Below are 15,883 nucleotides of genomic sequence, written 5' to 3' on the forward strand. Positions count from 1 at the left end.
GATGTGTCCTCATGTGCCATGAACAAATAAAATCAGTTATTTTACTATATACTCACTTATATAGGCCGCTTTAACGACGACATAAACAAACGTTACAGGGCATGAGTGCTTTTGTGTCCCTAACTTAACATCCGGTAGACATCCCAATAGAGTCAATAACAACTACAGCAACAAGTCCTTCTAGAGTAGATCGTTCTTTTTTTGATAACAAGCAAAATATGTTTGCTGCCTAAATCAGACTGATTTATTAAAAATGCTGACTGGGAATAACGGCGTTATAACTAAACAGTGTTGCTAACTGCATTATTTTTTTCAGTAACGCATAAACAAATGACTGTTACAACGCTGTTACCGTTACCGACAATAAAACGTGCCGTAACTATAATTTATTATGATATCATTAGAGTGTTATGTTTCAGTCCATCTGAATGGCTGTGTCCCCACTGATTAATCTCACACACGCAAAGATATAGAGCTAAAGCGAAAGAACGAAAATCAAAAGTTCATTTCATGTAACAGTTTGTAATTGTATTAATGTGCTCCAATTCTAACTTTGGCCTGTTTTGTGAAGTGGAATGTCAGGATTTCGAGTATCTAAATTTGTTTTTCCAAAATTATCTGTTTGTTTGCGATTCAACTTGCCCAAAAAAATAATTACGTTAATTTATTACGATAAATTGCCTGCAACAGGCTCTTATGGCTTGGAAATTATTTCATGTAGGCTATACAATTTTTCTAATTTTGTGAAGTAACACAAGTGGGGAAAAAATATCATATAATATTATTATACAGCGTTATGTTTAACTATGACTGCGATTCATTTTAATATGCCAATAAAATAGCAGACTTTCTCAGAGTATTAAAAACTTTAAGCGAAACAAACGATAAATATTTACTTGAAGCTCTCCCGCCCGCAGGGTCTTCTGGGATTTCTAGCGTTTCGATTTTCTCAAGTCTGCGCTCGATGCGTCCTCGATATCTCAAAAACACATCCGGGCGCTAGCACGAGTCCCCCGCTAGAAACCGAACTGAACTTCGACGGTTAATAGTGATATAGAACGAGAACACAGGGGCCGCAAGATCGCTGAAGAACGCATATTGAGAAAGTGCCAAAGTCACCGCTGTTCACCTGATCTGACTGTGTCACTGCAGAAGAAATCAGAATCCCAGCAGAGCCGTCGCCCTAATCTATAGTGCTTTTGTGCGTGCATCAAACTTTAAAGACGAGCTAAAAATGGGAGTTGTTTGTAGTTCTTTGACACCGGTGAGTAATAAAAGGTGAGACCCGAGATGGCCTGTCCTGGTAACACCCACGCTCTGGCAAGTCGATAAAATTATCCAACGTTTTTTAAACCGACTGGTTATACAAACGTATGTATAAAGAACTCCTTGTGACCTTGCATGAAATTTCACACCGAGGAAATATAGTAAGCAGAGAAATGCTTGAGTATCTGTACAGTATCTGGGTGTAAGCAGAGCGGAGCAGCAGAGAGTGTGTGGCCTCCGTTGCCGTGCAGCGGTGAAAACAGGATGCGGCGGGTCATGTGACGCGCTTCAACTCCTCCGCTGCTCTCATGACCCACCAGACCAAATGAACCACAGCACCTGACCTCTGACCTGCACGTGTTAAAGGAGCCATGCTCTGCTCTTCTGTAGCGTTACAGCCCTCTTACAATGTTACTCGAGGTTTTTTTGCACGATAAAGACGACGGCTGATAGCGAAACGTCGTTTTTAAATCTGTATCTGTAAACTATTTATATTTTGAATGAGCTTCTATTTTTTTGGTATGCGCTTTCACCTTTTTTCAAATATTTTAAAATGTTTGGGTTTTAGCAATTTCAGCACTTTAACTAATTTAGTTGTCAAGACACCTTTTCCAAATTTTCATTTTTATTTTTAGGGATTACATTTCAACAGTGAAAAACAGCAATCACTGCATCGGATGCCCATTTTACACAAGTTGACATGATTCTTTAGGGTTATAAAGTCTATAGGATACTTTGGTTAATATTTCAGCAGCTCAGAGGATTGGGAGTAAATGACGACTGCTGTATTTATTCACACATCTAACACCTACACACTTCGATCACTTAATCTGAGACATATTGTCTTCCCCTGCGTCGGAGACGACACGACACTGGGTGGATTTTTATCATTATGGGATAGATGTGTACACACACTTCCAACACACATTTATGTTAGAAAAAAGGAATAGTTGACGACAGGTCGGTGAATTATTAGAAAAATAATGAATACTTGAAAGTGGTGATTCCACCTCGGGTGTGCTTTATTTTTCTAATACTTCAACAGCCTGGAGTCAATTATTCCGCTTATACTAAGGTCCCCGCACCTCAAGACATCAATCAAATGATATAATTCAAAGTAATTGTCTGGTTTTTGTACTTCAAATGCTATTGTGTGTAGGATTGTTTCTTCTGCATCTTGTCAAAAGCCTCTGTTGTTAATTCTAAAACGTAATTTTAGATCAAGTAACGGAGACCTGAATGCAGTAGATAATAACAGAGTTGTGTGTTTGTGAGAGAGAGAGTGAATTATCTGTGCATCTCTCAAAAGTGTTTGGCTAAATAAAACTTGAAACAAAAAGTGAAACTTTAAGTTAATTTTCTTCGCTAACAGCTTCTTTCTTCCCTAACCTCGCTTGTGAGAAGCCAAGTTGTTTTCAAACTAATGCTACAGATAAAGTGGTCAGAGTAGCGACATTACAGTAACATCATTAGCGCGTGTGTTCATGTGTGTGAGTCTCTGGGGGAGAGAGAGCGGGAAAGATAAGATTATGCGCGTTCAGCAAAAAATAAACAGTCATTTTGTGGCAAGACATGGAAATGAGCCGTCTTTTTTATCATATTGAATACTATATTTATTTGTTAATGTGATACGAAAATAACTGCACACCTTAGAACGTTCGTCAGCCAATCAGAAAAGTGAATTCTGCTCGTTTTCTTAAAAACAGCAATAAACTTCTCTGACGCTTTAAGACCCAACAAATGGCAATTCAACATGTTCGATCGGCCAAAACAAACACAGAGCAACGGCGACAGATGAAGAGTGAGGTAACACCAGCAACTGCGTGTGACGGCCGTTAGTCGTTGTCTGTCAGTGGCGTGTGAAAAGGCCTAAGCAGAACAGGAACATTCTGAACAGATGCACAGTGTAGCCGTCTTTCAAAAACTGGGGTAACGGTGGAGGCCAGCAAACACGGGGAACGACATTCCTGCGGCATCTCGTCTTTCTGAATGGTTAACATGACACTCGCTGCATGCCGGAGCACACAATAAGAGGCACGGCAGAGTCATTACCTTTAGACACACTGCACTCCCGCAGGTGCCAGATCTCACCATCAGCGTCGCGGCAGATGGTGGGTGGAACTGTGGGTTTGTGGTGATTGTGTTCCTCCTGATACACCTGCTGACATCTGAGGGTAAATCAGCACCTTACAGTAGGCCAGGTGTGTGCGAGGTACGGCCTGTTCTCGCTAGGGACATGCCATAGTAATCGACTAGTCGATTGGGCTGCTTGCTTTGTAACTAACGCCCGAGATCGACTGATTACGCTTGACCTGCAATGACCTTAAACGTGTGGAAAATATGTACTGGTTGGTGCCCTGGGACCAAAAACGGGAGAGTTGATGGCTTCATCATTGGCCTGATAGGTCACACTGCAGAGTTATCATTTGAACATGTTTTAACGTCATGCCATTTTGAACAATCAAGTGATTTAGAACCATTTAGGTACAAGACGACATGAAAGAGACATTGTGTCTTTTCCTATGTCTGAAAACAAAGACTCAACTGAGTTCTCCTTTATGTCTTCTTGTGCTTGAACAGACAAATGTAATACAAAATAATGCCTAAATATTGAATATTCTCATAAACGCAGTCCCTTTTATCTGAATGCAAATGTTTGTGAAAGATTGTATCTATTGTTGGGGATAACATTACAAGTACATAATCAGAGTAATTAGTGCATTACTAGCATTGAACGCATTACTTTTTACTTTAATTACTTTAAATAAGTTAAAGTAAGTTGTTGAACTTTCTTCTCCTGCATCCTTTTCTTCATGCAATCCACAATGGCTTTAGCTGTGGCCTCTACTATACAGAGATGAATTTACATTTCCGCAGAAGTAACGCAACACATTACTTTCCGTTAACTAAGTAACTAGGTAACCAAGTAACTAAGTAACATAATTAGTTACTTTTTTATGGAATAAAATATAATATTGCACAGCATTACTTTAAAAATAACTTTTCCCAACTCTGTGTGTATCAGTATATTAGAGCCATGCAGTAGGTCTTAAAGTGACAGCAGCAGAATATACCTGCTGCTGTCTGGCCTTAATGTCAAACAACAAAAAGACAAAGAGAAAGTCTCTCACTGCTACTGACTAAATAATGTGACTTTTTAATGAGGATAATCTAGGGCAATTTGGCAAAAAATGTCAAATTCTTTCAGAACATTTGATGGATTCTCGATTGTTTTCTACGATTTTTAAACATCACAACATGATCCAAGTAACTCTTTATTTATTAACCCTCTAAGAGAAAATTCTATTCCAAGTGTACCACATCAACGTGATGTAAGTGTTAAACAAATCACTGATCTTTCAGAAAAAGATGCATAAACTACATTTTATTTTTTATTCATATTGATTGTGATGATTCTACTGATTTAACTGTGAGTCTTATGTGTGCTTTACAGTAAAAAAGCAAGGCAGCTCGTGTTTGTTAATAAGTTACATAGTTACAACTGCTAATCACTACAACCTTTCATGATGTATTACAGTCTGAGCGATTTCTACAATTCAGCTGTTGGGTCAAACACCAGACCCCATATTTAAGTTGTGAAAGTGTTGGTTACCAGTCTGTGGTTAATGGGTTATTTAGTTTCCTACCAAATGCTAAAGGTAACTACAGATTAACTCTTTGATATACTTCTTTGAAAGTTATTTTTGTGGCTAATCTTATTGCATATGTAGGAGTTTCACTTTTAAAAGCAAAATGAATGAGAGAAGAGTATTTAAATAAATCATGCAGCATGATTACAAGTTTTGCCATAGGCTTTTTACTGGTATTTATGCCATTATTTAAAAACAATAAGCATGACTTAAGCCATTTAGTGTTTGACATAAAATAAATATACTAAAATGCATTTGACATTAATGTACAAATACATTTACATATTTACGTACACCTAATAAAAATACCCTTTAATTGTACTAAACTGGTTTATTTGCTAGATTGAAACAACTACTTTTACTAGACTTCAACAGTGCTATGAAATAAATTTATTTTAAAATATATGAACTGCAATAGTTGCTAAAAGTACTGTGTTGGACATAATTGTAATAATGCGGCTGTAGATCACTGGATCTTTTGAATTTCGTAGTTGCATAGTGAGAGTCAACAGCTATTGAGAATAATCAGTTGGTATCAGCTTACAGATATCACAGAAAAAATAATTCCTCAGTAAAAACCCAGAAGAATGATAGAACTATAAATTCTGTCAAGCTAACGTTCGCAAACACAGCTGAACACACAGGCTGTGAAGCCAGAGGGCAGATTTTGAACATAGAGGCCTACCTGTGTGGACTTGTCTTTCATGCACGAGGGGCTGTGCAGGTGGGATTCACGTGGCCACTGCCCTATCAGGTAGGGCCCGGTGATAGCACCCAGGGAGGAAGTCCGTCTGATAGCACCTGTGCTTCGCACCTGTTGCGACTTTGACCTCTCAGCTGCCATGAGGAACAAACAGAAAGAGAAACAGATGGGTGATGAGCAGTTGGACTGGGGTGGTGGTATTTTCCCCATAAAATACTGAAATAATGACACTCTCAAAATCAACTAGTGTGTTTCCTAAAATGTTTGTCTAAATCAAAATGGTCTTGGATTAATTTGTTCTCTGATCTCATTGCCATGCATCCTGGGATTGCCTTGGGCCAAAGGATAACTGCTGATTCTGCCTTAAAATTTCTAAAGTATACTAAAAGGAATACTATTGTTAAAAAAAAAAGTTTTAGGTAAACAATCCCAGCGTAATTACACTGACTCCATTTTGGAATGCGTCAATCTCAAGAGTGTACCTATCTAGAAAGGCACATCGTAATCAATATCTTATCAGCCCGCTCAGCTCATAGCCTATCTACCGTGGTGGAGGTAGACGGGCTATAGATGCGGGTTAACTTGTTTGCGCTTGGTGTTTAAGCAGAACATCAATCCTTGACGCTCCTGATAAAAATACCTCATGCACATCCCTCAGCCCACAAAGATGAAGGAAGAGGACAAACTGGGTCAAGGGCATGCAAACTTATCTAATCAGTGACAGTCAGAGCGTGACACTTTCCTACAGCAGAGATGACAATATTTACACCTCTCCATGGCACTATGAATAAATCATCAGATTCATGGATCACCTTTATGGCTTTCAGAAGACAAACGCAGATATGTTTGCAAAGTGGCCTGATGCTAAGTTCAAAAGGAATGTAGAAGTTTTAAGCCCTGATGAAAAGATATATTACAGTTCACCAATAAACATACTAGTTGGCATTTCTAATGGTGGTTTCATGACTATTTGACCAATCTCCATTGAACCCCATCTAAAGCTTGACATGCTGGACCACCATTTAGACTAACACTAACCGACCCAATCCAGTCTTGATAAGTATGGCTCATGAACGGTGTCCTTAGAATTGCTGATTCGTAACTTCGCACCCTGTAAATAATCTCAAAAAACAAAAAAAAATAACCACGTAACGTTACAACAGGTAGACTAGCACAAGCCAGGCTGGAGCAGCATGGAAATTCAGGATAAATCCAACTGGTTTAATTTACATCCTTGACCTGCAAGTTTTAGTCTGGTGAATTCATGGTGAATTTCGTTATGTTTATTTGCTTCTGTTCAACCCCACTACCAGTAAACTCCCTAGTTTACCCATAGCCAAGCAGTTGGCTGTTGGATGACTAGGTTGGCTGTCCTATCAACCAGCTTCACTAGCACCTTGACCTTTTAGTCTGATAAATCAGACCAAAAAAGCAATTTTCCATTTATTCATATTTACGTGCTTCTGTACAACTACAATAATATACTAGTCAGATATTGGAGGTCTAATAAGATAAAATATCCCTTCCCTATCAACCAGATTCAACACTACATTTTGAATTTTGATGGTTACCAGCATGTCTATGGTGGTCCAACAGTTAGGCTAGCACAAACCAAGCTGGACCAGCATGGAAATTCAGGATAAATCCAGACCAGCCGGGGGAACTTAGTATCCGCTTTAGTCCAACCCCACAACTAGTAAACTCCCTAGTCAACCAAGTAGTTGGCTGCAATATGACTACTTGTCTGTCCTATCAGCCAGCCTCACTAGCAGGTTGACAAGCATCTTCTAGTCTGGTAAAACATCTCATAAGCATTAAAACATTAGCATTTTATCCATTTCTAGTAACCAAAACTGATATAACAGCTGTTGGAGGAATAGTTGTCTCAAACTAGCAAAGTTTGGCTGATCAACCTGATTAACACTAACAAGCATACCCTGGAGTAGGATAGATATTCAGGATGAATCCAGAACAACACATACGATCTTGACCTGTTGACCAGCAACTTCCAGTCTGGTCCCCTCAAAAGAGCAATTTAGCATATTATATCACACTTATGTGCATCTGTGCGACCTTTCGCCGCAGACTGAAAGTACCCTTTGACAGAAAGCACGTTAAAGTGAGGACCCGAGCCGACTGCTTATTTTACAGCTAAAGTGTCGGTTCACACAATAGGCTGTTTTAAGCCCGATGACATCTCACTTAGTTGCAGGTTGCCAAAAAATGTTCACACCTCCCTCAATTATATTATCATCGCCCATGTGTTTGCATGGTGTGAAGCCCACATCAGACGAGCGAAGCAAACATCAAGTGAAACCAACAGAGACAGTAAGAAAGAAACTGAGAGGAGAATAAAGGAGATGAGAGAATAAAGTTAGCTGATGGGTAAATGTCAGAGCAAGCGGGCAAAACGTAAACCACATGTTCTCAAATATGCGGTGCAAATAATTAGATCTAAGGTACTAAGCAGGATTCACCGAATGTGATTACCACTAAAAGACAAACGTGTGTATGAGAGACGAGAGTGTCCTGTTGCTATGGTGATAAACAGGGTCATTCGGAGCAAAGCTAATGGATTACAGTCCATTCTAGAAGAACATATTTAGACTTGGCCCTTATCTCACCGTGTGCTTTTTAGCAAGTACCTAACTAGAGACTGAGTCACTGGAAAATGTAGGTTAACTCCTTATGAAGTCCTGTCGATCTATAAAATAAAGGGATTTCAACAGCTAGCTGAATAGGTTTAGTAACTTTAAAATCGGTGATTGTCACAAAGTGCAAAGTTTTAACGAAGGCGTTCATTCAGGAAATCATATGGTAAGGCCTTTTAACTTCCAGTAGTAACTTCCAAGTGATCTTAGACCTGCAGTTTATATGCTGGGATCGTATCTGATTTTGATGACATGCATTCATTTAAATGTACATTAAAGGAAATTGCAGGCTATCATTGGTTATAGGAATATGAACAAACAAGAGTGCATTAACAATTAATCATTCACAGCAGAACAAATGCTAAAAATGTTTACTTTGCATTGACCAAAATGATTTTCAGAGGTGTTTAATAATTTAGAGTATTATAGTGTTATGAGTCATTTTAGAGCAGAATACTTACGAAAAGATCTCTACGTTCAGATGTGATGTGTTGGAAAAAACGCTAAAGAGAGCGAGTGAATGACAGCGAGCAGGTTAAGAAAGAAGTTGTAAAACAAGCTTTATGCTGAGTTATTGTATAAAAGTTTGGCTCTGACATCTGGACTCGGGCCAGATATAGCAGAGCATTCACAAGATCTGTTAAAGATCTAAAAACAACCTCACTGCGGACTAACAGAGGAATTGGTCTGTAAAAAAACGTTCAACATTTGAAGCTCGTCGAGTTTAAATGGCAGAATACTGTATGTTTCAGATGATGTTCAGCAACGTGCGAGAGGTACGGCATTAAATGTATTGATTGCTGCAGCCTGACAGCTAAGAAAAAGGGCTAGAAGTTGCTACGACAAAACGTTTATTGAAACAGGAAGTTGGGGTGAGATATATGGTTTGTTTGTTTGGTAGTGCTCTGCCGTCAAGCGATAAAAGGTTTTTTCTTGACATAATATATTTCTGTGTACTGTGTATTTTATGTATAAACACAAACACATGCATGAATATATTAAAAAAATATCTGTTTTGTTTTTGCATTGTATATATTTCAATTTATGATATCAAATATAAGAAAATAAATGTGTTTACATGTAAATACTTTCGAAATATGCACTGTACGTGTGTGTTTTAATGTACATAATAGATAAACACAGTACAAACATATATATTACCTAAAGAAAAGTTATTCGGATGCGATTAGGTTAAACTTGGCAAAACGTCGATTGGCTAGTTAGCTAGCAGGCGACACGTTACTGTACTTTGAGTTTTAATTGTTTTCGATGCACGTTTTTTTAGGAGTGCATTAGTTCATGACGCTCAACAACTTAAAAAGGTTCAGTCATGCTACATATTAGCTTCGTGCCGTATGTAGCATGCATGCTAACTGCTATACCAGAGCTCCAACCTCTAATTACAGTAAAAAACTGTTTTTAAACTACACTGTGCAATGCACACTATAAAACCTAATGCTTAAAGCGGTCAGATCTGTGTGGCCCTCAGCAATAATTCAGTAAAACAAGCGCTCATTGTAAACCCACGCTAGCTATGCTTATTTGCGCGTCAGGCTGGTATTGTTAAACACAAGGTGGCCGAGGTTGACTTGGCGCGTGCTTTGACTTGCCCAAATGTTGCTCAGTGAGTGTGGAAGGCATTTGCTCATGGAGGCCTGGCACCGGACTGCTTCCTCTCAGCCTGTTTTACAGTTTCCTGAGAGCAGATGGAAAGAGGCAGGGCAGGTTTATGCCAAAAAGAGATTCAGGAGAGCACACGGACACCCCCACGGCAGGGCAGGGCCGCCAGATTGAGAGAAATAACTTCACTTTCACCCTGACTGCTTCAGGGCCGCGACTAACCCACTTTTTTCGAACCGATTCATCCGTCTGTTATTTCTTTGACTAATCGATGATGCAGTTTTGTCTTGAGACTTCAAAGTCCAATTGAAACGGCACTTATGCTTTAATATAAACATGAGCAATCAAATTTTGGAACATACCTAAAAAATAAAAAAATAAGCCCAATTAATTCAGAAATACGGCCCAAATGTTTTTTTTATGCATTTTATTTTAATTATTTATGAAGAAATTTATTTTACGTATTTATTGTATAGAATATAACAGTAAATGTAAACAAAACGATACTTAAAGAAAACAAAGCATTAAAGTCTCATGCATCATATTTAATAAGGCTTCTAAATTGAGGATCAAAACCTGTTGAGCGTGTTGTCTGAAAGTCAATATATAAATGACATATCAATAGTACTGTTTTAAGATAAACTGAAACAACCTAGGTTTACTTGATTATACGCGTTTTTGTAAATCATAAAAATGTTTATGATCCATCGCCTGAGGAATGTTTGTAATCTCTCAATCGTCATTGCATTGTATTATGTTTTGCCTCCTATAATATAAAACAAATCATATAAATATCCTACTGCAACATGAGGCTAAACAATTAATCTCATTTCTAATTGCATTCGCAATTACATAATAGTTCAAAGTGGCAATTAATTATTTCAAAATCAACCTATATCATATTTTAGCTTTTTTCTTTTTTTAAACAGTTCACATTTGAGGCTTAATGCTGCACAAAAGCGACATTCGATTTGTTATTAGCTTGCTTATTTTCATCTAAAAATAATTAAATCGCGATTACAATTTCAAGGGAATGATCGACAACGATGATATTAGTCGTAATCGAGCGGCCCTACTAAGACAGTTCAACTGAGAAACGTATAACTGATATTTGTCTGATTCCACATTAGCAGTACGCTATGCCTTTATGAAAATGTATTTACTCATCCCAGTTTACAAGCTATCAAAATGTGATCTCGTTTTAGTCGATTTTAATATCATAAGCTGCATCTACTTCCCTATTCTAGCTGGGTTTTTCCCTCCTTGACCATGAGCTCCATATTCTCAGTGATATATCAAACAAACAATACTCAACAAAACCCTGCTTCACGTGGTTAAAGTAAAGCGATATCGCAAAGACCCCTCTGATGTTGATTACAGCAATTACGACTTGTTATCGGTTTTATCCGTGTCTGAAAGCTGAGCGCGTGGCGTAAGAGGTGACATTCACTAAAATACTCTTGCGCGTGCGTGTGTGTGTGTGTGTGTGTGTGTGTGTGTGTGTGTGTGTGTGTGTGTGTGTGTGTGTGTGTGTGTGTGTGTGTGTGTGTGTGTGTGTGTGTGTGGACGAACACTGAAAGACCTTCTGTTGTTATTCACACAATCACATTTCGACAAACATCATCCCAGTACAGCCAGTTTGGCCCGGAGCTGTGAATTAGGTCATATTAGACGAGGGACAGGTGCTTTAGCTCGCCGCACGGTGGGGAAATAAAACGCAGTAATTGCTTCGCTGCGGAACGGCGGCCCGCAGGTTATGATGTCTTCACACGTTTGGAATTCTTTTATGGCATTGATATGATTTAATGGGAATTGATGATCGCCGCTCCCGGCGTTCGCTCGCGATCGGGTTACCGTGGGTGAAGCGGGCCGGGCAAACTCCGTTCGGCGGGCCGTGACGCGTTCAGGAAGCACGTCGTGGACGGCGAGCGTGTGGGAGTTTTAGGCTTTCGGAGGTAAATACGGTCGCCGTCGGGAGTCGATTTGCATCGGAGAAAACACAGAGCTATTGTGCGACATCCATCAGCGCAGGCGGGGGGCTGTCGGGCCGGGGAGAAGCGTTTCGCGCGAGGAAACAAAAACGAAGCGCGAGGCGCGGGGGGGAGCATGCAAATGTGAACTTTTCCCCTCCACACTCTCGAGCACGTTTCGAATCGCAACAATAACAGCTACAGTATTCAGACAATCCCCGTTCACTTTCGGACCCCAAAGCTAAAAAAGGCTGGGATTCGTAATGTGTCTCTGTAGGAAACGTTTAGGGTTCTGCTCTCCATCTCGGTCAGTCTTATAAGACATTGAGCAAACTTTGTTCAGGCTGTCGGGTTTTGTTCTTCCAGATATACCGCCATTAAAGCAAATATTAAAAAAAAAAGAAACGAACACAAATACTAAAACATCTTTTATCAAATTGCTATTCTGATAATAGTTTGTACCTAAAAAGTTTTTTGAAGCAAATGATCACTTGTTTTATTTAATTCAAACCAAAATGATTCAGATTATGATTTTTATTTACTAGTGGGTGCAGGACACTTTTATCAATTATTTATAAATTTATCAACATTTTAGAGCAAAAATTATTCAGACACTTTGACCTGAGGATGTTTTGCTTATCCTAAGTGTTTTGTCTTTAATTGCTTTTTACAGCATAGACTGAACAAACTTAAACATCGCTTGGTCATTGGTTAAATTGGCTAAACTGGTATTATATAAGCGTACGCTTAAATTTAACAGCAATTCTTGGTTGAATGCAATTCATTCTGACTCTTGTCATTATTTCATTACCATTTTCTAAACCCTGACAATGAGAGAAATGTTGAAGGAGTCCGAAAAACATTTTGGTTTGACTGTATATCATGCATATTGAGGGTATGCATAGCCCACTGAATGTTGTTCACGATGTAAGGTCTACAATAAACTGTGCATTTCATTTGCTTTTTTTGGGGGGGTTGGCGAATAAAGCGTTGAAACAACTAACGCGTGGTATTGCATACGCGATGCAAGATTATAGTCATTAGCAAAACCGGAGTCAGAGCTTACAGCTGCAGAGGTTTATTAATAAATACAAGAGTTATTTTAAAAAAAGGCACATGCTCTTTATCCAGGAAGAATGTATATCAGCCCATACAAAGTACGCTACACTTAAAATATATACAACATATCAAGTTAGCAAAGAAACGATGCTATATTTTCACAATGTTGGCATCTTTTTTATTCATTTTATGGACATATTGTTTGTCAATATGTCCATAAATACACGAATATAACAAAAAACTGTATGATAAAAATACACCGTAGGGGTTGTTGTTATTAAGGGTCAGTGTATTTCTGCAAGTATGACGAAATAATTCCATGAAGTCAGTCCTATCTACAATATGGCAGAAACTGTGTGAAGCAGCTGTACTAAAATTAAATATGCTAAAAGTAGGAAACAAGTCTTTTCTGATGACACCGCAAAATGGTTTATGGTGCAAAAAACACTTATATTCCAGAAATAGCCTTTATTTAATAATTAATGCAAATAAGAAGTCAGGGCAAGAAGCAAGTCGGTCTCGAGTTTAATGTGGAAAACCCTGAAGCCAGAGATATTTTCAAACTCAACTACATATGGCAGATTAATAAATGCAATCGATCAGATATCGATTATATATTTCTATTATATACTAGATAGTGTAATTCGATAATGCCTCAAAGCTAAAAGGTATCAAATAAACAAGAAACACACTGTGTTACATTTGTAACCCGCTCTAAACAGAACAGTTCAAATAATAATGGTTGACATGACCAAAACCATTACTGTAACTAAAACAAAACCATGACGAAAGCCCCTGTAAATGTTTGTGGGCTTTATAATAATTTAATGTGATGAAACAAAATCAGAAAAGCCCTTTACACTCAGTTCATCCTCAAACTCATGTAGACGAGTTCTTTATCAGAACAGATTTGGAGAAGTGCAGCATTACTTGCAGTGAATGGGTGCCGTCAGAAAAAGAGTCTAAACAGCTCATAAAAATCCACTCCAGTCCATCACCTAATGCCTCGTGAGGCAAAAACACGTCTGTGTTCCTAAAACTCAAATGCTGTTTCTTGTAAACACTGCTTGATGCATATTTCTCTCTTGACTCAGACAAGATTTTTAAAGGACAAACCAGTATTTGAGCAGATTTTGGCCAGAAGCAAAACTTATAAGTCTTGATGGATTTGTTTCTTACAAAGAGGCGTCTTTTCGCTTCTCAAGATGCTTTAACGGCTGTTCGGTCTCTCTTTCTGACGGCACCCATTCACTGCAGAGGAGTACAATACGTAACACCTGATTATTAGCCTTTCTAGTACAGTCCTTCCTGGCTCAGACACAAAGGTCAAGATGGAAACTGATGAATATAGATGTTCATTTTTACGTACTGTAATCTATTTCAGATAAGTCTAACATAGGCTGTAGAGGAGAGGAGGAGGGAGAGTGTGTGTTTTGTCATAATAAGGCTCTGTGTGTGTGTGTGTGTGTGTGTGTGTGTGTGTGTGTGTGTGTGTGTGTGTGTGTGTGTGTGTGTGTGTGTGTGATAACAGGCCTGAGTCAGACCGCTGCTACCCGTCAGCTGCACTTCAACAGCGCTCCAAAAACAAAACACCGCTCTCTGCCGAACAAGACAAAAGCTTAAGCACAACAGAAGAAATGAAGTACAACACACGGCGTAAACGAACAGCGCTCCACAACAAGACGCTGAGTTACGAGAGCTCACGGGCAGCACGTCCGAAACGAGAGTTACAACTCTAAAAATACCCGTTCGTTTCACTCGCAGCGAAATTCAAGAATTTAAGGCCACAAATCTTTCGCCGCTTCTGTAATTACGAGAAACTCCTGTTAATTAAAACCCCATTTCTGTCAGTGGCTAGTTAACTCTACGTCTCAAGCGCTGTGACAAGACTATTTCTACTGAGATGATTTAGAAATTCTTGAGTAATTCGATACATTCTGCTTTTACAGGTTTTTCTGTTAAATCAGGGATGGGTCGCTTTTTATATGCGCTTAGAAAGCTTAACTAGTTTATCCAGACTTTCAAAAGATTTCCGAAGAAGTTTCGATAACGCAAAAGTAATCAACCTACTTATGAAGCGCTTAGCTAATTATTAAGCTGCAACGTATAAAAAGTGCTTAACTTTAACAACTGTTTAGTGGTGTAGGATTTTTTTTGGATTATGTGAAGTTTTGAAGCAGAAAGACAAGGAAATACAAAGTTCGCAAGAACTATTCCAATAATAAATAAAATCACAATATAAACTTTCCTTAAAAATACACATTTAACCTAATCTCCTGATGCTGAATATTACAAATTAACAATAAAGTCCATATTATTATTTAATAATAATAATAATAATAAAGTCCAACTTTGAAAATGTTGACATGAATATATATATATATATATATATATATATATATATATATATATATATATATATATATATTTTTTTTTTTTTATTTCAAAATTCATTAAAATGGTGGAAAATGATTTGTTTTTCTTCTCTTATAAAGTTAGAAACAAAAACGTCTAAACCAGAGGAACTTAAGGTTAAAGCAAACATTAGATCTGCTTCCTGAATCTCTGAAACATATTTTTTGTAATGATGAGCGCGCACTAATAACAATAACATTAATAGAAACCAGCAGATAAACTGTCATCAGCCACGGTTCGAGACAACTAAGGAAGCAATGACAGCGTATTGCATTTTTGAGCATGTGCCAATTAACATCAGTCAATTAAAAGTCTTTAGCCATATTCCTCTGGCAATTCAGAGATTGCGTCACAACGAGAAACGTGACCTATGTTCCCTGCCGTCTTGATACGGTTTACTTGGATGTGCTCCTTCTCGACCTCCACAAACCTTATGGATATAATCCAACGCCATGGACAGGTGCCCTCTTCTCTGCTACACCGCCTCACCACACAAACACCTATTCATAACCAAAGATCAAAATAATGTCCACCGATTTGTGACATGAC

At 38.4% G+C, this 15,883-nt stretch overlaps 1 protein-coding gene across 1 annotated transcript in view; it reads right to left on the reverse strand.

Moving 5' to 3' along the window:
- The window catches only part of glcci1a (glucocorticoid induced 1a), a 29,826-nt gene that overhangs the window by 12,054 nt on the left and 1,889 nt on the right, over positions 1 to 15,883 (reverse strand). Inside the window, exon 2 of the mRNA XM_043217403.1 lies at positions 5,602 to 5,753. Coding sequence (XP_043073338.1) covers positions 5,602 to 5,753 — 152 coding nt within the window. The remainder of the gene's footprint in view (positions 1 to 5,601; positions 5,754 to 15,883) is intronic.

This window comes from Puntigrus tetrazona, chromosome 19, assembly GCF_018831695.1.
Source record: "Puntigrus tetrazona isolate hp1 chromosome 19, ASM1883169v1, whole genome shotgun sequence".
Taxonomy (NCBI): domain Eukaryota; kingdom Metazoa; phylum Chordata; class Actinopteri; order Cypriniformes; family Cyprinidae; genus Puntigrus; species Puntigrus tetrazona.